Source organism: Chionomys nivalis, chromosome 2 (assembly GCF_950005125.1).
Source record: "Chionomys nivalis chromosome 2, mChiNiv1.1, whole genome shotgun sequence".
NCBI classification, from domain to species: Eukaryota; Metazoa; Chordata; class Mammalia; order Rodentia; family Cricetidae; genus Chionomys; species Chionomys nivalis.
The window spans coordinates 110,057,525-110,069,610 of record NC_080087.1 but is presented as its reverse complement, the minus strand read 5'-3'; the positions used below and the strand labels follow the sequence as shown (position 1 = coordinate 110,069,610).

At 40.2% G+C, this 12,086-nt stretch overlaps 1 protein-coding gene across 3 annotated transcripts in view; it reads left to right on the top strand.

The window, feature by feature from the left end:
* Window positions 1–12,086, top strand: part of Dis3l2 (DIS3 like 3'-5' exoribonuclease 2) — a 381,117-nt gene that overhangs the window by 43,275 nt on the left and 325,756 nt on the right. For all 3 annotated transcript variants that reach the window (XM_057762692.1, XM_057762690.1, XM_057762691.1), the window contains exon 4: window positions 2,598–2,651. In XM_057762692.1, coding sequence (XP_057618675.1) covers window positions 2,598–2,651 — 54 coding nt within the window. The remainder of the gene's footprint in view (window positions 1–2,597; window positions 2,652–12,086) is intronic.

Sequence of the window (12,086 nt, the reverse complement as noted above, 5' to 3'; positions counted from 1 at the left end):
TAAGTGAGATGGAAGTATAGAAGACTGCAGTTAGAAAGGATGATACTAGATGATACTAGCTTCTTGTGTTTGAAGTAATTTGATAGTAGGGTATAGTCGGTGGAAATGGTAGCTGGATGGATGGAGACAAAGGTACCTTGAGTGATTTGGTTATTGATGTGGATTTGAAGCTCCTTAAATGTTTATAGGGATTGGGATAGAAGGGAAGACAGTGACATTTGAGTCAAAAGATTAGTGAATCAGGAAGTGAGAAGGAGAAGGTAGCTGTACCAAGTCTATGGCATGAACTTCAAAAGGGTTTTTGAGAAGGAATGTAGGAACAAACTAATTTTAAATCCAAATTATGTGAAAATAGTCCTCAACATCCTTAGATGTTCTCTTTGTCAGCACCCAAAGAAACCAATGACATCAGGGCAGAGCCAGGATCTGAACAGTGAGAAGTTGCAGGAAGATTCAGAACAGGATGGGAAGTACATGATCTTCCTTGTAGGTCAAGATCCAGGCTTGGAAAAGTTTAAAAAGAGGAAAGATAGGGAATTATGGAAAGACAGAATTGCTGGCTTCAGCCTCCTGGGTGAGACGTCCTCTGCTGGATGACTCTTTGACCTGGTGGACTATTTCTTGACAGACTTTACTCTTACCTTCTTCTTTTAGGCTGTAGGGAACAACTCTGGTCTGCTGAGGAACTGGTTGGAGTTGCCTGTTTCTACGTGTGATCTGTTCTCTCTGGGATCTGTTCTTGACATCCGCTTCTTAAGCCAAATTTCTAAATGTCGATCTAACACAAGGCTTCTACCCTCCCCTCTATGCTTTCATCTTTTGGGAGGTTTGGGATGGAGAATCAATCAAGAGCTTTCTGGTGCTTTTAATATGTTTTCTTTTAAGTAGAGCCTAAATACAGACCTGAACAACATGTGTCTTTCCCATGAGCCCAGCCTTGGCTTCTCTTAGTGTTCTACAGTTAAAGCATACTCAAACCAAGAGGCTAACCCTTCACTGAACTGAAAGGGAGATGATAGATGAATAGGAGTTTTAAAAAAAGGGTTAAAAAAGGGTGTCTAGAATCAGAAAAGGAAATGTTTAAAAATCCTATTTTAGTTCATTGCAGCCTTTCCCTAAGATTGTCTATTTTTCCCTTTTGTAGTCTCATCATCGTACATAGCGCCTGCTAAGCTGTTGTCAGGAAATATTTGTTGAGTGTATGAGTACTTAGAAAAAACTGTAAGAATTTTTCCTTTTCCTTCATGAAGAAACAATTCTTTAGAAGTGAATTTGCTCCAGCACTTTAAACGAGAAAGACTGGGATAGTTTGTCAGCCATAACTCCTGGCCCCTTGTTCTGTAACTCTAAGCAGAGTTCTGGCAAGGTGTGGAAGAGTGAGTATCGGACCTCTTGCCTACTCTCGCTAACACTACACCTCTGCTGTCCTTCCCTCTGGCTCACCTTCACCGTTTGCTCTTGCATTAGGACTCTAGAGCATCTCCCGAGCCTTTCGTGGTGCCCTGGCTGAAAGTATGCTGCAGCTGTAACTTCACAGCACTCCACACATTCTCTTTCTCAGGGGTCAAGCTTAGTTCTTATTCAGCACTCGATGTGGTCTGTTTCAAGTTTCGACTATAATCACTGTTTGACAAATCTTTAAGGACTGAGTTTTCATTTGTGATAGTCTGATTTGTATGTTAGAATGTGTACCATAGCCTGGAAATTTGTAATTTAAACACCAGTGAAAGAAATAAATTATTTTCCATTTAATTTTATACCTTCACCTATCTTGTGAACTATGTGCCTTTGAGTCATTCACTTTAGTGGGAAATGCTATTTAAACACTTTCTTAAGTTGTCCTCTGAGTCGTGTTGTTAGGAAAACAGCTTCTTCCCTCCACATGTCCCAGTGGCCTGTGAGTGCAGCTGGAATCTGGCGAGGTTATGGCTTCCTGAAAAGACCCACAGCACTGAGCTGCTGTTGAGGACTGTCCCCAGCTGCACCCCTGTACATAAATAAAAGTGGACCTTGACTTGGTGCTGGAATCATAGGAAGTTGAAGGCAGACTGGGTGGCCTAGTTGTGGGAGCTAGCATTGCCATTTGCATTAAGAGCTGGTTCTGAACTATTTTGAATTATTAACTTGTTCGGTTCTGCATCATAGTAAAACATGCACATCCATTTCCTTGAGGCCAAGTATCTAGTTAGAAACCAAGTTGAAAAATAGCCCCAGAAACATCCATTGTGCAGAGGTCATGGAACTGAGAGAGCAAAAGGACGGCTAATGTGAGACTTGATCTCCACAAAGCCTTATTAAAGTCAATGTTAATGTGAAGACCAGTACCTGTCATTTCCTAGTCTGTGCCAAGTGCTGCTGTTTCTTACCTTTGCCCATCACAGCAAGGTGTCAGTTTGAGCTTTCGGTGTTTGAACCTGGTGTCTCTCACACCAACCTCAATCAGTTTTCATGCATTTAACGCATAGTTCTCATGTAACTAACTTGTTTTCTGAATCAGACTGTTTAAGAACTTTCTATCAGAGAACAGCATATATAGGAAAAATCATAAATATCCAACAAATTAGATTTTTCACAGATTTTTTTGTTTCATTTTAAAGGGTGTATTGAGAATCAATCCAAAGAAGTTTCATGAAGCCTTCATTCCTTCTCCGGTAAGTTTATTAACTTTATAATAAACTTAATGTCATATTGAATATTTTAGATGTTCTCTGAACTTGAAATCATACACTTTAACTAAAAAGCAGAATAGTAAAACAAAATTGAGAATAGGCAAAGATTTGCTTCAAATTTAAATAAATAAAATTTGTCTTTGGTTCACTACCCCTTCTGCCAGTCTTAAAATTGAATGCCAGATGAGAGGGATGGTATTTGTTCTGAGGCTGCAGAAAGCAGCTGGACCCAGGCAGGCTACCTGCCAGTCCATGTAATTGGATGCTCTTGGTTTATAGCTTAAAAGGATTTATAGTTTTTTTCCACTGATTTTAGGTAATCTTTCCTACACAAATATGCTATCTACTTTCGTTCTACTGCACGAGCTAATCTGAACATTTGTCCAAAAATAATGTGTAATTTTTTTTTTTTTTGGTCAGTTTTTCACTTCACTTTCATACAGGTGATAGACCTTCAGACAAGGTTCTTTACTTTTTGGGTTTTAGGCTGTTTCTTATATTCATGACTCATTCTCAAAGCTTCTCTCCAGTTAAAGTGTCTTCACACTGATAGTGGTTAGCAGCAGGTCTATGCAGAAGGAGCCTTGATTGTGCAAAGCTGGAAGAGCAATATTCTTGAGTTCCTGGCCTGACTTTTCCTGGATATATATATTTACAGTGGAAGAGACCATAGGGATGAACTTATAGAAGAGAAATACAACACAAATATTTCAGTTAACTTATTTTATTTACTAAATGGAAAGTTTAATTATTACCATGTTCTTCATAGGTGATTCTGTTATTAGCGCTGTTGTTATTATTACAGTAACCTTGTTATCTGTTCTTAAGTTCTACTCCGTTTCTCTTCTCTTTCTCACCAGATATCAAGGAAACATATTTACTTCCAAGTTGAAGGTTTGCTGTTACATTAGGAAAAGGTTCTCTGACATTTCACATTCTTTTCTCTGAATCATAGTCTCTTCCTTGGACAAAACCTATCTACATTCTGACTTGTACCTGAATAGCGAGAACTTTGTGGTGTATTTCATGCAGTGGAGTGTGTAGAGTGTGGTTTACATGGGTACTAGATTCTAGAGTTTGCTCATACAGTGACCATGTACAAGAAGGTGCCATGTTAAGAGTCAAGGCTAGCCACCTCTCAATAGGTTCTGTAAAACCAACGTTTCTCACATTAGAAAGGATGATTGTTGTTGTAGCATTCCATACAGGTGGAGGAGTTTGATTAATTCAGGATTTCTTATGTATGAAAAAATAGTGTTTTTTAAACATGGAAAGCTCACTTAATGGAGTAAGGAATTCATTCCATAAGGTATCTATGAACTGAGCAGAGTTCAAACCTCTCATCTGCTCTGTGTGTTGTATGTTCACCTCACTGGCTGGACTAATAAAGAGGACTGTAGCATTTTGAAAATTTTATTACTAGCTTTTTTTCCCTCTAAGTACCCAGTCTTGAGTTCCTCTGTGTTAAATCGCTGTTAAGGCGCCACTTAACAAATGTGAAGACTAGGACTAAGGGACAGAGAGACACATGTTTCAGATATTAAAAAGTCTTGAATTAGGAGCAGGAGAGATAGCTTAGGAGTTAAGAGCCTGTATTCCTCTTACAGAGGACCCAAGTTCAGTTCCTATTGACCATATCACAACCACCTGTAATTCCAACTCCAGGGAATCTTATGTTTTGTGAACACTATAATTAGGTGCACATAGCACCATATTCTATACTTAATTTAAAAATAATAAATATAAATATTTCTCTATAAATCTGTAAATCAAGCTAACAATCCATTAAGCAAAAATACATTTCATGGGCCAAAGAGATTTCTCAGTGGTCAAGAGCACTTGCTGCTCTTCCAGAGGACAAAAGTTTGTATCCCAGCACCCATGCCAGGTACCCTATAAGCCCTGTATCTTCAGCTCCAGGGAACTGGACTCCTTTTTCTGACCTTGGTGGATACCTGCATACATGTGCATGAATACCTTAACATATACATGAATAAAAATAATCTTAGAAATATATTTTATAACAAATATGACTCTATATACCCATGTTTATTTGTGTGTGTAGCTATATCCGTTTGAGCTTCGAGCTGACTGAAATAGTGATCTCCTGTGTTCTGTCCCTTTCTTTCTTAAGCCTGATTCCTTGTCTCCTCTTGGTTCCTTTACATCCCACCAGGACTCGTGCATGTGTATCTATGGCTGTCTTATCCCATAGGTACTATGTTCATGTTTCTTAGCAATACTACCTTTGGACTTGCATAAAGTACAGGGGTGCCACCTAGGTGCTTGGGCCAATTTCAGGGGACACATTCCTTTGGCTCCTAGAATTCCTTGTCAGATGATGAGGGCTGAGAAACATGGTGAAGTTCCTACAAATTAAATTCATGTGCTTCGTTTTGCAAATGTTGTGCCTGCATGCTAGTTTGGTTTGTTAAAGAAAGCTAGGAAGCAAAAGCAAAATGTACTGATGTTTCAGAGGTTCTCAGTTGTTTTCTTGTTTGAAAGTGTTTTCTTGTCATATTCTTTTTAGAAAGTTTCAAATAAATGCAGTATTAGAATTGTTTTTCCCCCTATGCATCATTTGTTCTTTTGTCTAGAATCTAATGAAGTAGCCACATTCTCTCAGAAAGACTAAAGCTACCAAATGTACCTCTTGGGTAAATTTGCCTCTTGGCTGCAAAAACTGCTCATTGAAGCCCAGTTGTAGGTGAATAGAAATAGTTTGGACATTGGAGTAGTAATGCATTCTTGTTTCGGGCCTCTTTTGGTCAGCTTTGGTTTCCAGAGTCATCATAAAAAGGAATTGACAAGGGCAGTAGTAGAATTCAGTAGTGTGGATTTCTGGCTAAGTGTAGTTCATGCCCATGTCAAGAACAAACTTCTATGAACTGCAAAATCTCACAAGTAGACTAGAAAGTGGGATGTTGAGGCTTGAATGAAAGACAGAAAAGGGCATGAAAAGAATCTCTGATCTGACCATAAGGAAATAGAAAGATTTCCTTATTGTAATATGAAGCATTGATTAAATATCATCTGTTTGTCACAACTTCAAAATTCTAGGGCTTTTGGTGAGAGAAAAATATTTGACTAGGTTTATTCTTTTTTTTTTTTTTAATTTTATTTTTTTAAAAAAATTTTTCAAGACAGGATTTCTCTGTAGCTTTGGAGCCTGTCCTGGAACTAGCTCTTGTAGACCAGGCTGTCTTTGAACTCAGAGAGATCCGCCTGCCTCTGCGCCCCCCACCCCAGTGCTGGGATTAAAGGCGTGTGCCACCACCACCCAGTTAGGTTTATTCTTACTCTAAAATGTTTACTTAGTGTTATTTGCCATGTGAGAACATCAATCTAAGCCAGTGGGCTAAGATTTTATCATCAGATATAAAAGAATATTTTGTGTTGTTGGAACTTGACTTGGAGTCATTATAATTTCTATTGGTAGTAAGTAGATTTTTGTTTTTTTATGGCAGATCCCAAATGTACGAAATGAGTCACGTATGTCTTACCAGTGACTTAGAATTCTTGACAAAAGCAAAATACAAAGTGAAAATAAAACCAAACAACTTTTAAGAAAACTAAAATAAATGATAGTATTGCAATATCTTTTTATCCTATTTGAGTTGAGATAAAGAAGAGAAATGGAGCAGCTTCTTGCTGCTGTTGTTTCTGTCCTGGATTATACTGGTCTAAGAAGCTTTGTAATTTGTATGTGTCTTGTCATGGGAGGCACCCTTTATCCAGCTGTGGAATTTATTTCTGGTCCAAAAGGATCTATTCCACCAATAGATAGACTCTGACATTATGACATTCTTAGCATGTCCGTCCTCATTGTCTTTTTTGAGTCAGATTTTCCTCATTCCTTATATTTATTTTTTATGATAGCCATCATTCACTTGCTACCTCCTCCTCCATCTCTCTTTTCCTTCCCCTAATAGATATTCTTTCTGATCTTCTTTCTACTGGAAAAGGCAAGTTTTCTAAGCACCCAAGTCAAGAGCTGAGTTGTGTGGCTTTAAACCCTAGTTAAGAGGGATAGTGTTCAGTAGTTCCTAAGTTTAGTATCTTTAAAATGATATACTTGGCTATAGATAGTCTTTTGAGTGAATCAGAGACGGAATAGTGATAGAATGGCTAGTGGTTGTCTCAGCTTCTACTCATTTCCCCTTTTCTTGTTTCTTTGAGATAGGAATATCACAGTACAGCCAATCTTTAATATCCGAGCACCAAAGGATGATTACTGCTGTTTGTTGAGGGGGCATTACATTGCTGATGTTTTGAAATGTGAGAATGGGTTAAGATGACCTTGAACAGCTCTCTTCATTGGAGGGAGGTTCATAAGATCATGGTGCTTTAAATATATTGCAGAAGGCAACAATTAATGGTGATGTGTCACACTTGAGTTATTCACATTCTGTTTACCAGTATCTGTGTTTCTCTGAGAATCTCATCACAAGGTCAAACTGCCGCAATTCTTTGAGGCTAACATGGTAGCTGTTCCTTAGGGACTAGGGTAGGGTGGGGTCAGGTTTGGCAGAATGTAGGCCACAGCTGCCAGCCATCACTGGATTGGAAATTGAACAGAAAATCTGTTTTAAAATATCTCAAATTTGTTTGTAAGTAGAAACTATAAAACATGCTGAATGACTAAAATCCACTCCCCTCCTCCCACTTGAGGTGGGGTTGGTGATTTTGGAATGATAGTTTTAACTAACTAAAATTTTATAGTACTCAGTTATTTGAATGTTAAATCTTATCAGTATAGAGTGTCTGTATTTTTTTTTAAAAAGTGGCTTTCCAGACAGTTTTACTGTCAGCTCCTGTAGCAAAGCCAATATTTAACCCGTCTTTTATTTTCTGAAAAGGATCACATAAGTATGACTTGGAAGAATAAAGAAGAGTGCATGTTTGTTGATGAGACATTTTTATCTCAGTCTCTGATCTCCTAAGGCTTACTTTTCCTTAGCTTTTGCTTGCAATCTGACTTTTCAAGAAGACTCTGGTACCCATTAAGTTTTGAAGTAGAACAGTTTCCTGCCCTTTCACTAAGGCTACCAACCCAGAGCAGTGAGGGCCTGACTAGAGGGCAGGCCTCAAGGTCCCCGCCAGGGAAAGCGGGCCCCCGCTGCTGGGGCTGCAGTCTCTGCTGTGATCTCCTGGACCTGCTCTGCCTGCGCCCTACTTCCCTTTGTCCCTGGCTCATTGGGGCATCCAGGAGTTCCTGTGTAGGTGCCGAGAAGTTTCATAGGGACGGGTGAGTGTGTGCTATCCTGGGGCAGACGGTCCCGGTAGAGAGCACAAACGCCCCTCCCCCAGCTCCTGCTGCAGGGCTTTCTCTCCTACACATCCGCCCCCACCCCCACCCCCAAGCCTGCCTTGTCTGCAAGGTCCTTAGCTGTGGAACAGTTTCCTGCCCTTTCACTAAGGCTACCAACCCAGAGCAGTGAGTCCCTGACCAGAGGGCAGGCCTCAAGGTCCCCGCCAGGGAAAGCGGGCCCCCGCTGCTGGGGCTGCAGTCTCTGCTGTGATCTGCTGGACCTGCTCTCCCTGCCCCCTATTTCCCTTGGTCCCTGGCTCATTGGGGCCACCAGGAATCCCTGCATAGGTGCTGAGAAGTCCCATCTGGATGGGTGAGTGTGTGCTATCCTGGGGCGCACTGTCCCTGTAGAGAGCACAAACGCCCCCCCCCCCCCAGCTCCTGCTGCAAGGCTTTCTTTCCTACACACCCGCTCCCCACCCCCACCCCCAAGCCTGCCTTGTCTGCAAGGTCCTTTACTGTGGAACAGTTTCCTGCCCTTTCACTAAGGCTACCAACCCAGAGCAGTGAGGGCCTGACTAGAGGGCAGGCCTCAAGGTCCCCGCCAGGGAAAGCGGGCCCCCGCTGCTGGGGCTGCAGTCTCTGCTGTGATCTCCTGGACCTGCTCTGCCTGCGCCCTACTTCCCTTTGTCCCTGGCTCATTGGGGCATCCAGGAGTTCCTGTGTAGGTGCCGAGAAGTTTCATAGGGACGGGTGAGTGTGTACTATCCTGGGGCGGACGGTCCCGGTAGAGAGCACAAACGCCCCTACACTAAGGCTACCCAACCAGAGCAGTGAGTGCCTGCCTAGCGGGCAGGCCTCAGCAACCCCCCGAAAGGGAGTGCAGGCACCTCCAGCTTGTACTGCAGTGTCGCCTGTGTTCTACTGGACCCCGCCCGACCCCTTGCATTCGGCCTTCTTTGCGCGGGTCATTGGAATACCACGCATCCATGTTTTGGTGTTGAGGAGTTCATCTGGAAGGGAACGGTTCCTGCCCCTACACTGAGGAGATACACCTAGAGAGTTAGTCACAGCAAAGACTGGTCCAAGACATCAGGCCTCTCCTGGCTCCATTTGAAGGAAAAGATGGGCAGGCGCCAATGCAAGAATTCCCCCAACAACTTGAAAGGCAAGGTGACATCACCAGGATCCAGGAATCCCGAAATGAGAAGTGTACACCCTAATCCAGAAGAATTAGAAGAATTCGACTCAAAAGTGAATTTTATGAAAATAATAGAGGACCTTAAACAGGAAGTGAAAAACTGCCACAACCAATTAGAGATTACAAACAAAAAGGTAGAGGAAATGAATAAATATCTCAAAGATACCCAAGAAAACCAAGAGAAACAAGAAAAAGTAATCAAACAGGTAAGGGAAACGGTTCAAGACTTGAAGAATGAAGTGGAAGTAATAAAGAAAACACAAACCGAGGGAAGGATGGAGATGGAAAATTTGAATAAATGAACAGGAACTACAGAGACAAGTACCACCAACAGATTACAAGAGATAGAAGAAAGAATCTCAGACACTGAAGATACTATAGAGAAAATAAACACTCTCATCAAAGAAAACAGCATAACCAACAAATTCTCATCACAAAACATTCAGGAAATCTGGGACACAATAAAAAGACCAAACCTAAGAATAATAGGGATAGAAGAAGGAGAAGATCTACAGCTCAATGGTCCAGAAAATGTATTTAATAAAATTATAGAAGAAAACTTTCCCAACCTTAAGAAAGATATTCCTTTGAAGGTCCAAGAAGCATACAGAACACCAAATCGACTGGATCAAAAAAAACATCTCCTCGTCATATAATAATCAAAACACAAAACATACAGAATAAAGAAAGAATATTAAGAGCTGCAAAGGAAAAAGGTCAAGTTACCTATAAAGGTAAACCTATCAGACTTACACCTGATTTCTCTATGGAAACCATGAAAGCCAGAAGGTCCTGGATAGATATACTGCAGAAACTACGAGACCATGGATGCAAGCCCAGACTACTATACCCAGCCAAGCTTTCGTTCACTATAAATGGAGAAAACAAAATTTTCCAGGATAAAAACAAATTTAAACAATACGTAGCCACAAATCCAGCCCTTCAGAAAGTAATTGAAGGAAAATCACAAACCAAGGAGTCCAACAATGCCCACAATAACTCAGACATCTAATGACCCTTCACCAGCACAACTTGAAGAAGGGGAAACACACAAACTCTACTACCAAAAGAAAGAAAGAAAGAAAGAAAGGAAAAATGACCGGAGTTAACAACCACTGGTCATTAATATCACTTAATATCAATGGACTCAACTCACCTATAAAGAGGCACAGGCTAAGAGATTGGATACGAAAACAGGATCCAACATTTTGTTGCTTACAAGAAACACACCTCAACCACAAAGACAGACATCTACTCAAAGTAAAGGGCTGGGAAAAGGTTTATCAAGCAAACGGACCTAAGAAACAAGCAGGTGTGGCCATACTAATTTCTAAGAAAGTTGACTTCAAACTAAAATCAATCAAAAGAGATGGAGATGGACATTTTTTACTCATAACAGGAACAATTCACCAGGATGAAGTCTCAATCCTGAATATCTATGCCCCTAATATAAAAGCACCCACTTATGTAAAAGAAACGTTACTAAAACTCAAGGCAGTCATCAAACCACACACACTAATAGTAGGAGATTTCAACACTCCTCTCTCACCAATGGACAGGTCAATCAGACAGAAACCTAACAGAGAAATAAGAGGATTAAGGGAGGTAATGAATCAAATGGACTTAACAGACATCTATAGAACATTCCACTCAAATAAGAAAGAATATACCTTCTTCTCTGCAGCTCATGGAACCTTCTCGAAAATAGACCACATACTCGGTAACAAAGCAAACTTACACAGTTACAAAAAAATATCGGTAACCACTTGTGTCTTATCAGATCACCATGGATTAAAGTTAGAATTAAACAACAATGCTATCCCCAGAAAGCCTATGAACTCATGGAAATTGGACAGTCAACTACTGAACCACACCTGGATCAAGGAAGAAATAAAGAAAGAAATTAAAGTCTTTCTTGAATTCAATGAAAACGAAGACTCAACATACTCAAACCTATGGGACACTATGAAAGCAGTGCTAAGAGGAAAGTTCATAGCATCAAGTGCCCACATAAAGAAAACGGAGAAAGCACACATTGGAGACCTAATAGCCCACCTTAAAGCTTTAGAAAGAAAAGAAGCAGACTCACCTAGGAGAAGTAGAAGACTGGAAATAATCAAATTGAGGGCTGAAATCAACAAAATAGAAACACAGAAAACAATCCAAAGAATCAATGAAACAAAAAGCTGGTTCTTGGAGAAAATCAATAAGATTGATAAACCCCTATCTAAACTAATCAAACGGCAGAGAGAGAATACGCAAACTAACAAAATCAGAAACGAAAAGGGAGACATAACCACAGACACAGACGAAATTCAGAGAATCATTAGATCTTACTACAAAAGCCTGTATGCCACAAAATTGGAAAATGTAAAAGAAATGGACACTTTTTTAGATAAGTACCATATACCAAAGTTAAACCAGGACCAGGTGAACAATCTAAATAGACCTGTTAGTCGCGAAGAATTAGAAGTTGTTATAAAAAACCTTCCCACCAAAAAAAGCCCAGGTCCAGACGGCTTTAATGCAGAATTCTACCAGAACTTCCAAGAAGACCTAATACCTATACTCCTTAATGTATTTCACAATATTGAAACAGAGAAGTCATTGCCAAATTCCTTTTATGAAGCTGAAGTTACTCTGATACCAAAACCACACAAAGACACAACCAAGAAAGAGAACTACAGGCCAATCTCACTCATGAACATCGACGCAAAAATACTCAATAAAATACTGGCAAACCGAATCCAAGAACACATTAGAAAAATTATCCATTATGATCAAGTAGGCTTCATCCCAGAGATGCAGGGCTGGTTCAACATACGCAAATCTATCAATGTAATCCATCATATAAATAATCTGAAAGAAAAAAACCATATGATCATTTCATTAGATGCGGAAAAAGCATTTGACAAAATTCAACATCCCTTTATGATAAAGGTCTTAGAGAGATTAGGAATACAAG